Genomic DNA, 22,097 nt, shown 5'->3' with positions numbered 1-22,097 from the left:
ATGAGGTGCAGTCAGTAATCAGTCTGGGTTTGATTCCTGGCGCCATCTCTGTGTTTCCCACCTTGTGATGGCTCAGCCCTCCTTTTATGAGCACAATAGACTAAAAGGTCCCTTTGCATGGCTGGAGAGGTGTCTTGGTGGTTAAGAACATGGCTGCTCTTGCAGAGGGCCCAAGTTCAGTTCCCAGCATCTTACATGGTGGCTCACAATCAGCTAATCCAATCCAAGGGATCTGATCCCTCCTTCTGGTCTCTGTGGGTACCAGAATGCACAGATATACATGCAGGTAAAACATCCCCACACATAAAGTAAATTTTTTAAAAAAGAAAAATTTAAAGTCCCTTTGTTTCAGTTAGTTTATGCTAGGTGTTTATTATTTTAATCCAAACAAAATTCTGAGTATAGTTATACCTGTCCTTCAGACCTCTTGAAAGTAAAGTGCACGTTTCTCTTGATACCCCACTGAGATGACAGTAAGGGTGTTTTTTGTTTTGTTTTTGTTTTAAGTGGCACTACCTAGAACAAAGAGAACTAATATGGTAACAATGGTCACACAAGATCTGATGCTAGAAAGCGGTTGGATGAATCTTGGAGTCATAGTTCTGATTTTCCCAGGAAAGCACAGCTTTACCTCGGTATTCTGGCAAATTACTAATAGCATCCTTTTACTTTTACATAGCTGAGTTTGGAAGATTGTCTAATTAATTAATTAATTAACTAACTAAAACAGGCATGGTAGTACATGCCTGTAATCCCTTTGCACTTGGAAAGTGGAAGCAGGAGGACCAGAAATTCAAGGTTAGTCTTAGTTACATAGCAACCCAGCAGAGACAAGGGACTTTATTTTGTGATGATGAAAATGTTCTGGAAATGAATGGTAGTGATGGCTGCATGCCTTACAAATATACGAAAGTGATGAATTCTTTAAGAGTAAATTTTATAATATATGAATTATATGGATTTAAGAAATTGTGTGAGAACAGAATACAAGCTATGAGGAGCAGCACATACTCACTGACCTCTTTCTGCGCCAGCAGCAGTGGCCTTCTAGAAGCCTGTCCCCACCTGGCTTGTCCTTGCCTGGCCTTTCTCAAGTTGCCAACTTTGCTTGAATTGTGTCTATGCTTGGCCTGACACCTTTCCACTCCTGACACCCTTTATCCCTGTTCTCTCAGCCTCCTGGCTCAGATCCTTGGACAAATGTACCCCTGGAACATGCTCTTCAAGACTGAAGGGGACCTCACTTTACTCTCTTTAGCTCAAGGGTCTGGGGCTATGACTTCATAGCTGCAATCCCACACACGCATCTCATGTCTGGCAGATGATGAGACCTTGAAGAAACAGGCACCAATTGATGACTAAACACTGTTTTCGAGACAGGGTTTCTCTGTGTAGCCCTGACTGTCCTAAACTCTGGTCTTCATGCTTGTCATATCCTAAGCCATAACTCTAGCCTCCTGAAAACATTATCTTAAAGCAAATGACTGCACTAGTAATGAATAAAAACGGACAACAGTCATGGCTCTGATTGCCCACACTGACAGAATTTTAAGTGACTTCTTTTGTTGGGGGGGGGGTTCAAGACAGGGTTTCTCTGTAGCTTTGGAGCCTGTCCTGGAACTCACTCAGTAGACCAGGCTGGCCTCAAACTCACAGAGATCCACCTGCCTCTGCCTCCCGAGCTCTGGGATTAAAGGCGTGCGCCACCACCACCTGGTTTAAGTGACTTCTAAATATTTGCCTAGAGATTCAAAACGTGGCAACATCTCATGGCTTCTCTGAGCAAGCTGTCAGAAGGTTGTATTGGTTCAAATGAAAATGGCCCATAAACTCATATATTTGAGTATTTGGCTCCCATTGATAGAACTGTTGAGGTGTGGCCTTGGAGGAGGTGTCTCACTAGGAGTGGGCTTTGAGGCATTAAAAGCCCATGTCATTCTCAGTTAACTCTCTCTGCCTTGTGCTTTTGGATCAGATGTAAGCTCTCAGCTACTGCTTCAGCACCATGTTTGCTACCATGCTCCCCACCATGATGGAAACCCTCTGGAATGGTGAGCCCCAAATTAAATGTTTTATTTTATAAATTGTCTTGATGATAGTGTTTTGTTATAGCAATAGAAAAGTCACTGAGACAAGAATGATGACTGTGTATATTGAGACATCTGTCTTATTCTGCTTTGTTTCAAGCCTGACTTAATTTTCTGAATTTAAGGAGCCAATCAGACCAGGAGCACAATTTTCAAATGTTTGTTCCCACACATTAAAAGCAATGTTTAGTTAGGCATGATGGCATACTACCTTTAATCCCAGCACTTGGGAGGCAGAGGCAGCAGATCTCTGAGTTCAAGGCCAACCTGATCTACAAGAGCTAGTTCCAGGATAGGCTCCAAAGCTACAGAGAAACCCTGTCTCAAAAAACAAGAGTTAACTAGTAACAAGCCTGAGCTATTGGTCGAGCATTTATAATTAATATTGAGCATCTGAGTGGTTTCTTGGGAGTGGCTTGAGGATAGAAATTTCTGCCAACAAGAAATTTTCCATTTGATCTGTCTCTTTATTTTTTAACTCGAATCTGTTTTTGTCAGTTTTAAGTCACACCACAGTCTCTACTTGGCCTAGACAGACTAGCGCCAGGTGAATCTAAAACACAAGTACTAGATTCCACCTTCTAGTGTTGGCCATAAAGACTTCTTTTCTAAGGTCCCTACAGTATCACATGCCTCGTCAAATAACTCTTCAATCTGTCCCTACAGTGAAAGCCAAGGAAACAGAAATCCTCTGCCCATGATGGTCCCCTAAGCCTGCACGCCTCATAAGAACCAGCCTTCTCTCCTCCTTCTTTCAGGGAGCAGCAGTTCTTTGTATTGACTGGATGGCTGCTATGTGAAGGAATGCCAGCTTCACAGGACGACCTTCAATTTCTACTCCTTAGTTAATGTCTCAGGACCAAACTTATGAATATGCATATTCTAAACATTTCTAATACATAGGATAAGTGAGTTACTGGGCAGAGATCAAGCCTGGGAAGAGGTGGTAGTTATGCAGCACCATCTTTATTATGCTAAACAGCATACTTTTCTGTGTTGAGAGGCCTGTTCTTAACTCTGAAAGCAACACGTTACAGGTCTGAACATGCCTTGCCTCCTCTCCTGGTTATTCCTAGTAAATTTACTTTTCAGTCAGGGTGAGGTAGATAGGAGTTTAAAGAAGGTAACTTCTAGCTTCTTAACTTCATGCTATATATTAAGCAAAAAGGGTCTAAAGCTAAATCAAAAAAAGAGACCTTTTCTCTTCAGTAAGAGAGTGAGTGCAGATTTTGTTTTGATTGCCACTAAACACTCTGGCTACTTTTGAATGAACTAAAAATTACCTCATCAATTAGAGGCAGAGATGGTTTCCCTCTTATTCCCAATCCATCTCCCTACCTCCCTGGCCAGTTGCTGTAACCACAGAGATCCTGGGCCCCACACCCACGAGCAGCAGATGAAGCCCAGCACTATCTTTTGGCTACCTTTAGCTGGAGAGATGGTGATTAGCAGGACAGAAAGGAAAACTTCATCAACAGAGTAGCATTTTCACTTCAGCTGTTCCTGGGGGCAAAACAGCTCTCAAGAGAAATGTCAGTGTAAGCTGAGCAGTTCTCTCCACTCCTCATTACAGTGGCCCCAGTTATAATCACAACCACAGTGACAAGATTTAACACACCTGGTCTCAAGGATGCAGCAGGGGAGTTAGGCATCCATCCATCCCATTTCCTTCCTTCACCCACTGAGTAAGCACAATTTGTAAGTTTCAGTGAGTGTGGCTCAGAGGTGTGAACAACAGGAGAGGCATTTTCTATTTACACCACTTTTTAAAAGTGACAGAGATCTTCAAGGCCACAGGTTAATTCCTGTTTGGCGAGGCAAACAGTGCTGCTTTCATTAGCTATACACAGATGTGAGGCACTTAGATAATGTTTCTTTTCTTTTTGTTTCCTCCTCCTCCCCCCACCCTCCCGTAGCCCATGTTAGTCTTGAACTTGGTTATGAAGCTAGGCTGACCTGATCCTCCTGCTCCCAACCCCTGAGTGCTGAGATTGCAAGCACACAACAGCACACCCAGCTTTTAGTTCCTGCTTCAGCTTTCATTGTTCTCTAATTCACACACGCACACACACACAATTCTCTTTTATTGCGTATGTACATGTGTAAATAGCATTACTCATACTTCATAAGAATTTTTCCTCTTTTGATATTGGGGTTAAACTTATTGCGGTCTACAAGTGAGCTACACCCCATGTCCAAAGTTTTATGGATTTGTTTTGTTTTATCTGTGGAACACAGGAGCACCTGTTCTGTAGCAGACAGAGCTGAACTTGTGACTCTCCTGCTTCCAGATCTCAAATTTGGGGATTACAAGGGTACAACACCATACTGAGCTTAGATTTTTCTTTAAAAGGTTGTAACTTGGGCTGGGCGATGGTAGCACACGCCTTTACTCCTAGCACTCTGGAGGTAGAGGCAGGCAGATCTCTGAGTTTGAGGCCAGCATGGTCCTCAAAGCAAGTTCCAGGACAGGATCCTAAGATACACAGAGATACCTTATCTTGAAAAAAAAACAAAAAAGTTGCAATTTATATTCTTAAATATATTTTATTATTTATTATCTATTTATTTGCATGCACACGTACATCTCTGTGCATGTGCCTGAGGAGGTAAGAGATATGTCAAATCTGCTGAAGCTAGAGTTTCAGGCAGTTGTGAGCTGCCTGATATGGGGGTGCTGGGAATTAAACTTGGGCCCTCTGCAAGAATAGCATATGCTGGAACTGAAGAGATGGCTTAGCGGTTAAGAGCACTGTCTGCTCTTCCAGAAGTCCTGAGTTCAATTCCCAGGAAACCACATGGTGGCTCCCAACCATCTATAATGAGATCTGGGTGCTCTTCTGGAGTGCAGGCATACATGCAGGCAGAACACTGTATATATAATAAATAAATAAATCTTTCTTTAAAAAAAAACCAACAACATATGCTGTTAACCGCTGAGCCATTTCTCCAACCTCTTAGATGATCTTTTATTACTAAATACTTTTAGACTGGTAGAAGATTTTAATATAGAATCCTTGTATTCCCTACTCAATCTTCCCAGTTGTTAAGGATTACATAAACAGTGATACTGACTTGGGACCCAGCTTAGCGCAAGCTAGAATGAGTAAAGCTCTAGGTTCAGCTCCAATTCCAAAACGAAAAAACTGCAACAAGAACAGCACAAGGACCACGATGTATTTACTAGAAGCACCATAGATTTGTTGTTGTTTGAGATAGGATCTCGCTGTGTAGCCCAGGCTGGCCTTGAACTCATGGGATTATACGTATACAGCAGTATGCTTAGCCTAAGTTATTTTCTTGAGTGGCGGAGGACGGAACCCAGGCTTTTCCTGTGCTGAGCGCCAGGCAAGTGTCAGACCATCTGCACCCCAGCCCTGTAGATCTTAACAAAGATGGAAAGTACAGAAGTTTCTTAATTCTTGTTTGTACAGCAGGTTCTGAACAAAAGCTGCGTGTATACTATTTAATTCTAGAAACCGTCAGGTTATGTGCACATGTCCCTGTCTTACCACCAGACAGACTAGGTGAGAACTCCATCACTGCACAATTCTTCCCAGAGAAAAGCTCTTGTGAGTCAGCTCGGCCACTCTTCCCACTTCCTTTGTGTCACTATTAGTCACAGCCCCAGTATTCACTTCCTGCCATCGTCCTCGCTAACTAAACTTTGATTTTTGTTTCAAGCAGAAATGCACAGGCTAAATGCAGCATGGAGACACCTTACCATGGGGGTGGTTAGGTGAGCAATGACTGAAACAAAGTAAGCTGGGGGGATGATGCTAGAAAACTGTCCCCCCACCACAGGATGCAAAATGCCTACAATTGTCTTTCTCTCACCTTCTTTATTTCCCATTTAATCAGTTCTAGGGGCCATGCCTACTGAAGCCACACTGCTGCTAGGAGACAACAGGTCGTGACAAGAAACACTTGACGAGCCCACCACAATCAAGCTTTTCTTTTCTTTTTTTTTTTTTTGGTTTTTCGAGACAGGGTTTCTCTGTGGTTTTGGAGCCTGTCCTGGAACTTGCTCTTGTAGACCAGGCTGGTCTCGAACTCACAGAGATCCGCCTGCCTCTGCCTCCCAAGTGCTGGGATTAAAGGCGTGCGCCACCACCACCCAGCCCAATCAAGCTTTTCTAACTCACAGGTGAACACGTTCATGCCACATGAGCCCCTGCAAGCCCAACCTTACCCTAGGCAAGGCACATGTGAAGGCAGAGAAGAGCAGCCAAGGGTGGCAGACAGGGAAGTGGCCGTTTGGAAACCAGCTGCCAGGCTGAACGACAACAAGTAGGCATTTATGGAGACAGCGAGGCTGTCAAGGTCGGAAGGGGATAACTAAGAGTACCTACATGTACAAACAGGTGTCGGTGACCTGATACGGTGAAACACAGGCATGAATAAGCCTCTCTGTGACAGAACAATCACTCTCACAATGGCTTCCCGGAGGTTTGGTTAAATACTGATGTGCGAGCCGCAGATCAGTCTGTGGGTGCCAGCAAGTGAATTATTAATGCAGACTCTAATCTGAATCAGCTGGGGAGGTGGTTCCATTAGAAGCAAGAGGGAAACTCATTTTGAGTTCATTCACTCTCAGCACACATTTCGATTCATAAACTTTCTTCCTGTATTGGTCATACAATGGGGAGAGGTCCAACCAAACCACTTGAAGGAAAGAAGACAGTATAATTTACGCCACAACTCAGAGCTGGAAAGGAAATCTCTTAGATGAAGCCTCCCATTCCTAAGCATGAACAGTGAAGTGGGTCAGAAAGACAAGCCACCAGAGCTCAGGCTGCAGAGCAGGATGAATGCGCTCCAGCTAGCTCACTGTGGAGCCTGCCCTGAGACTGCCAGGACTCACAGCCTCTGTAAATGCGCGTGGTTTTCCTGCAGCAGCTACTGTGCTGCTAATGCATCATAGAGACTCTTACTGGAGATGCAAGTCATACCATTTTCTTGTTATGAAAACCCCAACTCAAATCTAAGAAAGACGTTTAAGCTGAACCTGTACAAGGAAGACTGGGTCCCAGAATAACACAAGGCAGGGAACATGCACAGAGGGGAAGCTGGCTTACCTCAGTTGCTTTCTGGCTGAGTCCCCGCAGCAGCAGCACAACCACGTGGATCGCGGCTCTGCGCGCTTGAACATCACTGTCGGTCTTAGCTACAGCAATCAGGCAGGCTGTCACCTAGGAGGGTGAGGGAAGAAGTCAATAGGAACCTGTAGCCTTTCAACTGCATTCCTCTCAATTACACACTCCCTAAGAGCAAGCTGGCTTAGAAAGGGGTGGCTTAGTTTTCTCATGTTCAATGAAGAAGGTGAGATCAGTGGTAGAGGTCCTGATATAGCCAACTGTTTCTAGAAAAGGACAAAATCTGATTTGAAATTCAGAGGTGGAACCAGGGAGTGGGAAGGCATAGATGCCTACAGAATGTGTTTTCAAAAAAAGGGAAGGCCAAATGCAAGTATTCTCTAAAATTGGGGAAAGGTATTATGTGCTCATCTTTAGGAACTTCTCATCAGAGGAAGGACAGATGGGTCAGAGCAATTTCTAAGGCCTGAGGACCATGAGGCTCAGCTAAGCAGCTTCGAAGTTCCTGGGCTGCCATGAGATGGGTACGCCATTAATGTCAGTCTCAGCACAGGGCTATGAGGAAAGAGACACTGCATGTCCACCCAGTCCTTCAAACCTAGTGGCCATTCTAAGAAGACAGCATAACCAGTTTCAGAGATGCTCTACCTGCGTCTCTTCCTTTGTAGACCAGATCTTTCAGCACTCAGGCACTTTCAAAGACAATTCCATCTCAGAAAAGAAGGACTAGAAATTACTTGTAAACTTGGTGTCATGTGGGCCAGTGAGATGGCTCAGAGGGGACACGTGTGAGCTACACAAGCCTGGTGCCCCAAGCTCTATCTCTAAAGTGTTATAAAGGGGAAGGAGAGACTGATCCCTAAAAACTGTCCCTTGACCCCCTGCACTAAAATAAAACATGGCGCCATACACACAGCTAATAATTACATGTGATAAAAATGAGACAGTGCAAGGCTGGGGATGGCGCTGCTGGTAAACTGCTGTTGTGCAAGCGTGAGGACCTGAGTTAGAAACTGGTACACACAGAGGAAGAGGAGGAGGGGTGGGGAAGGAAAGAGACAGAGAGAGAGAGCCTAAATCCTGCGCCAGCTATCCTACCACTGCTCCTCACAAGCACAAAGATACTCTAAAAGGTCTATAAGGAGACACCATTAACAAGATGCCTTTCTGAGGCATTCAGGCAAGGTTTAAAAGGAAAAACATAACTTTTGTGTATCACACGGCAGTAACAAGCTGCAAGTATGTCTAAATTATTCAACTGGTTTCTCACATAGTTTTGCATAGTTTTCATTGTGTGCTTGTATTTCTTGGCCAGCAGTGGAGGGAATTCTAGCCATGATAAGAAAATAGCCAGATCGTGTACCAGAAAACATGTATAAATACTTATTATGTTCAAAGGATGGGGAATACAGGCACAATGAGGAAACAGGCTTGTGTAGAAATTTTAACTATGCAGGTTGTATTTTTCACAGCTTTCAAACAGTTGGGCAGAGTTCAAAGTACCTAATTAATCAGTGATGGCAGAGAGATTAGAAGAAGGAGGCTTGTTCTGAAATATAATTGCATCTGTGATGCACTGGCATTCCATCAAGTTAAGCATCTAATAGACACACTTGCAGTTTGAAAGGGAAGAAAAACCCCCGAAACTGCAACCCACGGGGAACTGTTCAGTAAGATCTAGGAAGCTGCTTCTCTGCTTTGGACCTGGGACCCCTAACCTAAGACAGCAGGGGCAGCTTCCATGCCCCTGGCATTAACGGCAGAAGCATTTTAGTTAGGAATTCCTTGGGCCACCTCCAAGGAGACAACAATATAATAGCTACCTTCACTTTCAAGCTTAGTATTTACAAGGTAGGAACTGAAGACAGAGAAACAAGTTAGAGCTAGGCTGTAGTCTTTCCAGACACACGAAAGTTTTTCTTTTTTTCTTTTTTGGTTTTTCTCTCTTTTTTTTTTTTTTTTTTTTTTTTTTGATTTTTGAGACAGGGTTTCTCTGTAGTTTTTGGTGCCTGTCCTGGAACTAGCTCTTGTAGACCAGGCTGGCCTTGAACTCACAAAGATCCTCCTGCCTCTGCCTCCCAAGTGCTGGGATTAAAGGCATGCGCCACCACCGCCCGGCTCTTTTTTAGTTTTTTGAGACAGGGTTTCTCTGTGGTTTTGGAGCCTGTCCTGGAACTAGCTCTTGTACACCAGGCTGGTCTCGAACTCACAGAGATCCGCCTGCCTCTGCCTCCCGAGTGCTGGGATTAAAGGCGTGCGCCACCGCCGAAAGTTTTTCTTACTTGGTTTCATAACATAGGAAGCCAGACCACAGCAACGTCACAAGCAGAGGTTCTGAGTGGCTGTCCCTGTGCCTCTCAAGGTTTAGCGTTGGGTGCAGGATTCCAATTTGGGAGACCAAGGTTTCGCCTTCAAAACCCTACTGGTGCCTGCTTTTGCCTCCACTGTCCTGCCCCCCGTGCCTCTCAGTACAAGCCTGGTTCTGACAGTTAAGCTACAATTTGGATATCTAGGGAGAAGAATCCTGTTTGGAGAAGGGCTTTTCTCTTCAAAGTTAATTCTTCAATCCCTATGCTATATCTTGAAGGTATAGTGGAAAGAACTGTGCAAGTAGTTGTCCAGGACAATTAGGAAGAGGCCTCAGATCAGAAGAGGCCAATGAACCTTTCTCTACACCTCTGCCATGAGGACCACATCCTACATAATGAATGGCTGTTCAAGGCAGTAGAATTTTTGTATGGCCTTGTATATATCATCTAAAGGTCAGAACATCCTCCTGCTCAGGTCAAGCACTTGTGCCCAACTCATACACTGCTTTCCTGAAAGCTGGTACCATGGATTTCTGCCTAACACTAGAAGTGGGGAGCTGGAAAGGCTGTTACTTCCATTTGTCTAACACTCCAGGGCTAGTCTCTCACCTTTCCAAGGACAGACTCAACATTGCCTTCCATCTCTAAAAGCCTTGGTGAACCACAGACATGATGTAAGGTCTTTACTAATTTATAATATTCCCAGTTTCCATTTCTAAGCTTTCCCATAGGACAGAAATCCACTTTGGATTAATTTGGGACACTTGCCCTGAAGGTCAATGCACCTATCCTAATGAGTGATACTGCTGAAGGCTTCCTCTTCACAGGCAGAATCATGGAAGCCATTTTCCCTTCTGAAAGTCATACAGAGGGAAGATGATGGCTGCTTTGGAAACATTAGTGGCCAGTTTGAGAAACTAAACATTTCATAGGAGTCACAGAAATAAGGAAAATCATCATCCCCAAACAGCTGGCACACACCCTGTTGCATTTTATGCTTATGGTTTAAACAGTGAGCCTTGCCAGACGTGGTGACACACGCCTTTGATCTCAGCACTCAGGAGGCAGAGACAGGCAGATCTCTGTGAGTTTGGGGTCAGCCTGGTCTACACAGGGAGCTCCAGGACAACTAGGGTTACATAGAGAGACAATGCCCCTACAAACAATAACAACAAAACAAAGTCAAAAACAAAAAATGAAGAAAGAAAAAGAAAGATGTATGCCTTCGGCTTCCTGTTCCTGCCTTCACTCCACCATCATGGACTCCAGCCCCCCAGAACTGTAAGCCCAAATAAGCTCCTTCATATATAGGTTGCCTTTGTCATGTTTTATCACAGCAATAGAAAAGTAACTAATAGAACCAGTGACTCTGTACCTGCTTCAGAGCTCAAGTGTGTGGAGTTTGGGCAGTCATTAAAGTAGGCTCTTCCATGTCCTTGTCACCTGGGACACATCTTATTTGCTGGACTGAGGACAGGCCTCTTCCTGCACTGACTTAAATCACAATACTTCACACAGTGATAAAGATGAAAGCCTATCAAAATTTGGTTTCAAGCAACATAGTGCTTAACATGAACAAGAAGTTGTGGAAAAAATGATAATGTACTTTAAACAGGCTAAATCTTGACACCAACAAAGAAGAAAAACTTGAATTCCCAGTAGGAAAAGAAGGGGAAGAGCTGGGCCTATACTTTCTCCTCCCTGCCAGCCAACACCATATAAACTACAGAAGTGTTCCCAATCTGGACCACTCACAAATTAGGACAGCTCTCTTCAGATGCCACAGCTAGAGGGGCGAATGCAAAGAGCATCAGAGGAGTGTTTGATGGCTAGTTCAACTTTCTAATAAAGTGGATTATGAACCTGCACTTCCTCTGCCTTCCTAACACTTATCAGCGTGACTTCTTTAACACAGGGTCCCAGCTCTGCGTGAGCCCTGTGCTTGGTCTAGTGAATCGTCTGTCCTGTCCATTGTAGCCTCTACTGACATGTCAGGCTGCAGAGCAGTCTCTTCAAGTTAAGTTCCTTCTCTATCAGCACTTGAGGCTAGGGACCTCCCAGACACCAGGATCAGAGCCTGCATTAGATGCTGAAGAGCTAATAGAAACGTCTCAGTGATTTGGAATAAACGACACCACTGCACTTCTTCTGCTGTCTTCTCATCTCGCACAAAGGAAAAGCCCACAGACTTTGCAAGCCCTATGTGGATTGGCCACTACCTTTCCAACGCTGGCTCCTCCTGTCCTTTCTCTCACACTCCTCTCTCCAGCAACAACCCACCTGGAATGTTGTCCTCAGGTACATGGATCACCTCTTTCCTTACATCTTTACTCAAATGCCACTCAACAGAAAAATCTGCTTGTCTGTCTCATTTGTGTTCAACAACAAACTGCCTCTTCCCTCACCGGGTGTAACTTCCTAGTGACTTACCATCGTGTCATGAAATATTCATTTATTTATTTATCTACTGTGTGCTTCTTATCTCCAGATGTCAGGTCCATGAGGACAGAGATTGCTCCTGTGCTCACAGCTCTTTCTCACCACCCAGCACATGGCTTGGCTGCAGGCCCAATTGGTACAGAGTATGTGATAGAAGCCTGTCTACTGAATGACGAAACAATATGACAACCTCCTGAACAGGTAGCTCGTTAGTGGTGGCACACACCTTTAATCCCAGCATTCGGGAGGCAGAGGCAGGGAGATTTCTGATTCTACACCAGCCTGGTCTCCAGAGTGAGTTCCAGGACAAGCAAGGGCTACACAGAGAAACCCTGCTTGAAGCCACTCCCCTTTCCCCTTATAATTAGTTATCTCTTTCATTGTTGAGACCAAATACCTTCCAGAAGCAATGTAGGGAATAAAGATTTATTTTGGCCCATAGCTTAAGAAGAAATATTGTCTCTCACTGTGTGCCGGCATGGAGACAAGAGTGTGAGGCAGCTGGTCACACTGCATCTGCAGTCAGGAAGTAGAGAGATAAATGCAAATATTCAGCTTATTTTCTCCTTTTATTCAGTCTGGGACTCCAGCCCATAGAATGGTACCACTCACCTTGAGGGTGAGTATTCCCGGTTAAATCGCTCTAGAAAAACATTTATTAATACCTCTGGGTGTATCTCTTGGGGATTATAAATCCCATCAAGTTAACCTTTGTCAACAGCGATCCACTTGTCTCTGTCTCCCCAGTGCTGGGATAAAAGCTGTGCACCACCACACCTGACGAATACATCACTTTTAACCACAGTGCTCCACCTTTCGTCCTCAAAGGACCATAGCTATCTCATGATGCAAAGTATAGTCAATTCATTCCCAAGAGTCTTAACAGCTTTAACATCATTCAAGGATAAAGTCTCATTTAAGACAAAAGGCAATCTCTTAACTGTGAGCCCCATAAAACAAAAAGCAAAAAACATATTTCTTGTTGCGGGAGGTCCTTCCACTCCTCCAGCACAATTCTAAGGACCTCCCGCAACAATTTCTAAGATATAATGACACAGATTAAACATTTGCATTCTTATAGGGAAGAATGAGGGGCTATCCAGAAAAGACCAGACAAGCAAACCTAAAACCTATCAGAATACAACTACACCCTAGCTCCCCATTTGGCATCTTGGGACCCTTAGTGACATCATGTGGGCTCCAACAGACTCAGGAAGCCCCCACCCTTCAGTTGTATCACATGCAGCACACACAGCCTCTCTCTTGAACTGATTCTACTCTGAGCCTGCAGCTTTCCTTGGTGGATATCCCATGGTCCTGTTATCTCCAACATCACGGGCTTCCATTTCAACTTAGGATCCCCTGCACAATTTTTGCAAGGGTCCATCTTCCCTGCAGGGAATTCAACCCTGCCACACACTGCTTGGCTTCAGCGATTTTCTGAAACTTTGGTGCGTCCTCCCATGACTGCTAACTTGCATTTTGCATGCCTGCAAAACCAGCACATGTGGATGATGCCATCAAGCGCCAGCCTGAGACCCAGAATACCCCTTCTATTCCAGCTGTAGTGGCCTCTGTGTGACCTTGGCAGTTGAACTGTGGAAAGCACTTCCCTGTGTGGTTATCTTGAGCAGTCCCATAAACCACATGGTCAGGTTTATCACAGCAAAGGCCCCACTTTTTGGTACCAATTTCTGTATTAGTTACTTCTCTTGCTGTGACAAAATGCTCAGCCAAGACAACCCCAGGGAGGGAGGACTTACTGTGGCTCACAGTGTGAGAAAGGCTACCGTCCACCACAGTGAGGCGGCACGGCAGACAAGGTCATGCCACCTCTGCAGTCAGGAAGCAGAGAAAGACAAATGACAAGGCAAGCATGGGATGCTACATAAGAACATTTCAGAGGAGGAGGCAGAAATTATATGGGAGGGAAATACCTAGTTTTTCAAATCAGAGGGACTATATTGCTGTCTGAAGTTTTTCTGCCCAAATCAGGCTCTATTAAAGCAAGAGCTTCATGATCCTTCCTGCTTGTGGCTTTTCACAAATGGCAGGACGCTCTACTTTCAAGACATAAAGGCAATCTTCTAAGTGAGCTGAAAACATCAGGAGACAGTACAGAACTTTAAGAGAGTGAATCCTGGAGCTAACTACCCACATTCAAATCCTGCCATGTGCTACCTGCATACTTGGGCAACTTATTTAGTCTTTCTGTGCCTCGGTTTCTTCTGTTAGCACTAGATCGGTTGACGTATGTAAGGTATTAAATGCTGGCCATTAGCCAGGCGGTGGTGGCGCACGCCTTTAATCCCAGCACTTGGGAGGCAGAGGCAGGCGGATCTCTGTGAGTTCGAGATCAGCCTGGTCTACAAGAGCTAGTTCCAGGACAGGCTCCAAAACCAGAGAGAAAGCCTGTCTCAAAAAACCAAAAAAAAAAAAAAAAAAAAAAAAAACAAAACAAAACAAAAAAAAAAACAAAACAAAAAAAAACTGCTGGCCATTATGACTATCTTTTAAACATGTAGGAACTAGTCTTCCCAGATAGCCTTATCATTCCCTGCATTTGCCATCAATCAGATATATAACACAGTACCCACCACATGCCAAGAAGCATGATAGATACTAGAGGGCATGAGAAACTGAATGAAGAATGTTTCTGGGCTCCGTGGATGCAGCTCAGTAGGAGAATGTTGGGTAGGCACATGCAAAGCCCTAGACCTGATCCTCAGCACCGTAAGAGAAGGACAGGCAGGAAAATGATGACAACGACGACAATGATTTTATCTTCCCTTTTAATGTTTGCAACTTATTAATAATTATGAAAAGTTTTGAGATAGATATAGTACAAAAGAACAGGTCTGTAGAAGTGGGGCAGCATCTTACGTCCACGCATCAAATACAGAGAGAAGCTGCCTAGCCATGTGTGGAGTTTGAATGAAAATGCCCCCCACAGGCTCATAGAGTGGCACTATGGAGACGTGGCCTTGTCAGACTGTGTCCCTGCTGTAGGAAGTGTGTCACTGGGAGTGAATTTGAGGTTTCACTGTCTCACTGCTCAGTGTCACCATCAGCCTGCTCCCAATGATCAAGACCTTCCTTGAGAAAGCCAAAATGCTTATAATATTCAAATATCACTTCCCCAGCGAGAGCTACCTGGTGTGATGGCTAATCCTGACTGTCAATTTGAGGTGATTTAGAATCACCACAGAGACAAAACTCTGGGCCTGTCTGTGAGGGATTTTCTAGGTTAGATTCACTGAGATGAGAGGACCTACACATGGGTGGCACCATTTTTCAGGCTGAGGTTCCAGACGGAAGAAAAACAGAGAATGAAAGCAATCTGATCGCCATCTCTCTTTGCTTTCCTGAGTGCAGCTGCCTCATGATCTTGCTGCAGTGGCTCCCACCGTGTGAGCCTGTGCCCTTGAACTGTGAGCCAGAACTAACCCTCCCTTGGTTGCTCTGTCAGGTATTTTTCATCACAAAGAAAAAAATAACCAATGTGTAGATTTGATCTTCTCAGAACACACTGTTTAACTCACAGTATACTGATTAATATAAACATTCTTTTCAGCAATGTATTGTTTTAAAGTTTTTATGTGTGTGTCCATGTGTAGTGCATAAGTGCTTGCATGTCATGGTGTGCATGTGGTGGTCAGAGGATAACTTGTGGGAGTCAGTTCTTGCCTTCTACTGACTGTCCTGGGAGTTAACAGATTAGGCTTTGCCACGTTACTTTTACCTTCTGTGTCACTTCATCAGCCAAGTGTGTACATTTCTTCCTGTCTCTCTCTATGAAGAAAAGAACCATTGTGTATTTTGAAGAATAAGATGTATCAGAAGAAAGCTGCATGGACATGTAGTAGGCTCCCAACAAAAACTGTTGAAATGATCATTACATGAAACAGAGACATCACCTCTAGATCACTGTAATGCTCCTACATTGTATAGGTATTTTAATCCTATTTTCAAGATTAAATAAACAGTACAAACAAACCACTGAATTCAGAGTCTAAATCATTTGCTCAAGTAAATGGCATAATAGGGGTGCAGCTGGGCCCTAGTTTCCTATTCCCAAGAGGACTTGGCAATTTGGTTTTCTTCAGCATGCTGGTGGGTCTCCAGAAAGGAAAAGAGACTGTGGTAGTTTAAATGTAATTGGCCCCCATAATCTCATAGGGAGTGGCAAGGAGGTATGGCTTTGTTGGAGTGGATATGGCCTTGTTGGAGGAAGTATGTCACTGTGGGGGCAGGCTTTGAAGTTCCTATGCCCAGAATACTGCCTAGTGTCTCAGTCAACTTCCTGATGCCTCTGAGTCAAGATGTAAGACTCTCAGCTCCAGCACCATGTGTTCCTGCACACCACCATGTTCCCTGCCACGATGATAATGGACTGAACTTCTGAAACTATAAGCCTCCACCCAATTAAATGTTTTGTTTATGAGTAGCCGTGGTCATGGTGTCTCTTCACAGCAATAAAAACGCTAAGACAGTGACAAAATTCAACAAAATCTGGCACTTCTTAAGTGCTATAAACCTGTGTTAGCTCAGTCTTCTATATGCTGTGGTTTCCACGAAGAGAAAGGGAAGAGTCTAGCGGCTGAGAAAGCAAGCTGGTGTTCAGGTTTGGGTTCAGTGATGACAATGCGCAGGACTCTTCTGTCTGGCCTCATCCTGTTACAAAGGTATGGCTACTGACAGCTCTGAGCTGAGCAACTCAGCCTGGCCTGTGTAACCAAGGAAGATCAATGCTAGATTTGCCTAAGATTTTTTGGTAAATAGAAATGACTCACAGATGACCCAGAGAATGAAAAAAGGTCAGTCTAGCTCATCCTCAAAGTTTCTTCAAATGTGTCAGCCGCATCAGGATCTTTGTAGCAATTTACTAGTTGTTTTTAAACAAGTGTGAGGAACCCAGAACTTAGATTCTAATGACAGGTTGAGCGCATCTCTTCTGAAATGCTTGGGACCAAACTGTTGTGGAGTTCAAATTTTTTTGTGTAAAATTTACATATAGATAATATTATCCAAATATGCAATTTAATTATATTTCACATAAATTTTAGACACCTAGCCAGAAGGTTAATTCTATACAACCCTTTTTCCTACCTGAGATAGGGTTTTTCTGTCTAGCCCTGGCTGTCCTGGAACTCGGTCTGTAGACCAGGCTGGCCTCAAACTCAGAGATCTGCCTGCCTCTGCCTCCTAAGTGCTGGAATTAAAGGTGTGTTCTGCCACCACCTGGCCCTATATAACATTTTATGTAATTTTATGAAACTGTACCAAGTTTCGTGGTCTATAAAAATTTCTAACTGTGACATTATACTGTTATTAACATTTTGGATTTTAGACTATCTTGGATAATTTTGGGTTTTAGAGGGTTGCTCAATCTGGAAGACATCTTTCAATATGAGTATGAAATAAACAGGGAAATTAAAGGCAACAAATCATTACATCAAACATAGATTAATAGGGAATCAATAATTAATATGATCCCCAAAGGATTCTATGTTCTACCACAGAGCTATTAGGACATATATATTTATTGCTGTGCTATCCACTACAGCTAGGAAGCAGATCCAGCCTAGATGTCCATCAACAGATGAATGAGCTGGGCCAGGGTGGCGCACGTTTTTAATCCCAACATTCAGGAGACAGAGGAAAGTGGATCTCCGTGAATCTGAGGTTAGTCCGGTCTACAGAGCAAGTTCCAGGACAGCCAGGACTACACAGAGAAACCCTGTCTCGAAAAGAGGGGGAGAGAGGGAGAGACAGAGAGAGAGAGAAAAAGGAAATGAGTTACATATATATAGTGAGAAAAGAAAGATGAAATCATAACATTTGCAAGAAAATGAGTTGAACTGAAAATTATCTTTTTTTTTTTTTTTTTTTTGGTTTTTCGAGACAGGGTTTCTCTGTGGCTTTGGAGCCTATCCTGGAACTAGCTCTTGTAGACCAGGCTGGTCTCGAACTCACAGAGATCCGCCTGCCTCTGCCTCCCAAGTGCTGGATTAAAGGCGTGCGCCACCACCGCCCGGCTTGAAAATTATCTTAAGGGAAGTATCTCACATTTAAAAAGACAAATACTACCTGTTTTCTCTCACGTTTGATCAAATATTTTATTTATATGTGTCCATTCATGTGTGTGTGCATGTTCATGTATGTGCACCCATGACCGTTGTGTATACATGTTCATGTACATGCACTCATGACCGTTATGTATACATGTTCATGTATGTGCACCCAGCATATAGTACCTCATGAACCACAGGGCCCAGCAGGAAGTCCAGGCGCTGGCACAGCTCTCCCAGGTTGGCTAAGCTGCTGGCCCTGTGTGCAGCATCTGGATCTTTTGCTCCCCTCAGGAATGTGTGGAGCAAAGGCTCCCGGTATTTTGAGACCATGTCCCCTGTAGAAAAAACAAAAAACAAAAAGCCATCAAAATCCTTTAACATTTCAGCTCTTTAGTGAAGGACTAGCTAGCCATCTAACATGGCACACTGCATGGTGCCTTACTCTGCAGTGGGCATATATAACCACTAAGAGTCATGCTCAGAGCTGGGCATGGTGGCTCACACCTGTAATACAACACTTGGGAAGCTGAAGAAAGTTCTCGTGTTCAAAATCAGCTTGAACTCCACAGTCAGCTTCAAGGCAGACTGGGCTCCATACTAAGACTTCTCTCTGTGAGATATGCTAATGTTATTTAGATATGAAAATTAACAAAGCATTATCTTTAGCCTGTAAGAAGTCAAAGCTTAGCCGGGCGGTGGTGGCGCACGCCTTTAATCCCAGCACTTGGGAGGCAGAGGCAGGCGGATCTCTGTGAGTTCGAGACCAGCCTGGTCTACAAGAGCTAGTTCCAGGACAGGCTCCAAAACCACAGAGAAACCCTGTCTCAAAAAACCAAAAAAAAAAAAAAAAAAAAAAAAAGAAGTCAAAGCTTAGATGGTGGGTGCAAACGACAAGTGCTGACAACTGTGGTCCTGATACACTCCATGCAGTTCTGTGTCTCTCTCTGCCCTGTGAACATCAAGATGGACTCGGGGATGACTCAGTCAGTCTATTTTCAGTATAAAAAACCGGAACACACTCAGGGCTGGAGATGGAGCTCAGCTGGTAAAGTGCTTGCCTAGCATGCGTATTGCTCTGGGTTGAATCCCTAGCACTGACTAAAACTCAGTGTGGTGGAGACCTGTAATCCCAGCACTCAAGAGGCAGGAAGAACAAAAGTTAAAGGTGATCCTCAACTACAGAGCAAGTTCAAGCCCAGTTGGGACACATGAGACCCCCCCCCCAAAAAAAAAGTGTTCAAACTTGGGCTATTTGACATTTAAGTCCTATAACATACTACATTTAAGATATTTGCAACGAAAAAGAAGATATACTCTTCTACTTTTCCCATAGTGCTCTGCTTCTCTGGAGTTGAGAAGAGGCTTGCTCATTCTGCAGAGTGTAATATAGATCCAGGGCTGGGTTCTAGTTTGGTCTCTGCTCTAAACAATAGTGTGACCTTGGACAATAAACTTCCCCTCTTTAGACAGAGTAGAGATGAGCCCATGAGACAAGATGATCCTTCTGGTTATAAATCTGTAGGTTTGTGAATCATTTTGTTTAGTTAAAGGGACATGAGAGCTAACAGTCCCAGGAAAAAAGTGGGGGTAACATTCATAAGCCCTGTGGTATGAGTTTGTGCAGTTAAAGGAAGTAGGTTCCTTGTCAAGAAGGAGGGCACAAGAAAATAAAAGAGGTCTGGAAATACAGAAGGGAAAGAAATTGCAGGATAAAAAGAATAAGCATAAGAGAACCAAATTAGTTGTTAATAACAGACTTAAAATCAAAATAAATGGTAAAAAATACATGCTAAGTTAATTGATTATTTCTTAGTCTCTTGTTATTACTATTATGGATAGGGTTTTCCTGTAGTTCCAGTTGATCTGGAACTCACAATGTAGCACAGGCTGGCCTCAAAATAATGGCTATATATGTATGCCATGTATGAGGGCAGAAGAAGGGATCAGATCCCCTGGAGCTGGAGTTCCAGGTGGTTGTGAGCCCTGATGTGGGTGCTGGCACCTGTTAGAAGAGCAGCAGGCATTCTTAACTACAGAACCATCTTTCCAGCCCACTGTCGTTATTATTATTTTTGGCTTTTGAGATAGTCTCACATAGTTCAGGCTGGTTTCAGTGTTGCCATACAGCAAAGACTGGTCTTGACCTCCTGATCCTTCTGCTTCTAACTGCCAAGTGCTGGAAGTACAGAGCCTGTGCCACCATTACTGATCCCTTAATTTTTGCAGTGCTGGAGATCAAACTCAGAGCCTTGTGCATTCTAGTCATGTGCTCAACCATGAAATTACACACCCAGCCTAATTTATTAATTTATCTATTAAGTTCCGGGCAATGGTGGCGCACGCCTTTAATCCCAGCACTTGGGAGGCAGAGGCAGGCGGATCTCTGTGAGTTCGAGACCAGCCTGGTCTACAAGAGCTAGTTCCAGGACAGGCTCCAAAACCACAGAGAAACCCTGTCTCGAAAAACAAAAAACAAAACAAAACAAAAAAATCTATTAAGCATATATTTCAGGCACTGTCTTAGGTATTGAGACCAATTACATTTACAAAAACAGACCCTTAATGACGCTCAATGCCTAACTGAAAACAAAACAGAAGAGAAAACTGACAACATGGTGCCATGGAGATGCTCTGATCAGTAATTTGACTCAGTTTCTTTTCTACTAAGAACAGAAACATCACCATCAGCAGCATCAGCAGCAAAACCATGACCACCCCCATCATCATCACCATCATCACCACCATCAGAAGCAGCATTTTATTTTATGAGTAAGAATATTTTGTCTGTATGGATGTCTGTACATTTTGTCTGTAAGGATGTGTATTCAATGCCCATGGAGGCCAAAAGAGGGCATCACATCCTCTGGAACTGGAGTTAGAGATGGTTGTTAGCCACCAAGTGGGTTCTGGAAATTGAACTCAGGTCTGTGGAAGAGCAGCAGTGCTCCTATTAACCATCTCTTAACCTTCTCTCCAACCCAGAGCCAATACCGTCTCACTCATTCTAACAACATGGTTCCTGGTGTGGCATTTCCCTCTGTTACCAATTAATCAGTTCACTCACTCATTGTTCATTTGATACAATTAGAATCTGAGACAACTGACAACAGTTGATATTGAAATCAGGCATCACTAAAATAACTTTTTTTGAGACAGGTTTTGAGACAGGCTCAGGTTGGCCTCAAACTCCCCAATAGTTGAGAATAATCTTGAACTTCTGATCCTCCTGTGCCTTCCTCTCAAGTGCTAGAATTATAGAAATGTACTACCATGCCTGCTTTATGTGGTGCTGAAGATCAAGCCCAGGGCTTCATGCATGCTCAGCAACCTTCCTATCAACTGAGCTACATCTGCAGTCCTAAAATAAATATTTTATCGCTCTATAATAAATGAGGACTGCAGACACCTCAAGCTAAGCGTGGTTATTGCAAGTGAGTTCAAAGTTTAGTAATTTCTGGTAGCTCAGTCAAAAAAGGAAAACAGAACATAGCTCTCATTATCCAATAAAAGAAGGAACAAAAATTAGATAAAAATTGAAAGAAGAATACTAAGAAATGTCTCAGCAATTAAACCAGAAAATCTTTCTTGGGGGAAGGGTGTGGGGGCACAGGTAGTGCTGATAATTGAAGTAAGGCCTCACACATGCCAGGGAAGCACTCTGCCACTGACCCACATTCGCAGCCCTGATGCAGCAAATCCTAAGTGTGTACCAACAATATCATAACTATGTTCTTAAATAATATAGTATGGACAGGGCTGGAGAGATGGCCCAGTATGTACTGCTGCTCTTTCAAAGGACCTGGGTTCAGATCCCAGCACCCACATCAGGTGATTCACAACTGCCAGTAATTCCACTTCTCAGGTGTGTGGGGGGGGGGTCCAACACTTTTTTTCTGGCCTCTGTGTGTACCTGCATTCTTGTGCACATACTTACATATTTAAAAATAAAATTAAAATCTTAAATAATACAATAAAAAAATAAAATTTCCAGCAGAAACCAACCCCATGAAGAAGCATAGAAAAGAGGGGTTGAGAGAGAGCCAGGGTAAGAGTTCATCAAAAGCTCTCAGATGAGAAGATCTAGGGGCAAAG

At 43.7% G+C, this 22,097-nt stretch overlaps 1 protein-coding gene across 1 annotated transcript in view; it reads right to left on the bottom strand.

Annotated features, from left to right (window-relative positions):
* Positions 1 to 22,097, bottom strand: part of Tango6 (transport and golgi organization 6 homolog) — a 169,836-nt gene that overhangs the window by 16,776 nt on the left and 130,963 nt on the right. The window contains exons 16-17 of the mRNA XM_057754076.1: positions 18,189 to 18,340; positions 7,166 to 7,279 (exon numbers count right to left, since the gene is read on the bottom strand). Coding sequence (XP_057610059.1) covers positions 7,166 to 7,279; positions 18,189 to 18,340 — 266 coding nt within the window. The remainder of the gene's footprint in view (positions 1 to 7,165; positions 7,280 to 18,188; positions 18,341 to 22,097) is intronic.

The sequence above is a fragment of the Chionomys nivalis genome, chromosome 21, assembly GCF_950005125.1.
Source record: "Chionomys nivalis chromosome 21, mChiNiv1.1, whole genome shotgun sequence".
Taxonomy (NCBI): Eukaryota; Metazoa; Chordata; class Mammalia; order Rodentia; family Cricetidae; genus Chionomys; species Chionomys nivalis.
The sequence above is the reverse complement of the archived record's forward strand: the minus strand, read 5'-3'. Positions and strand labels throughout refer to the sequence as shown.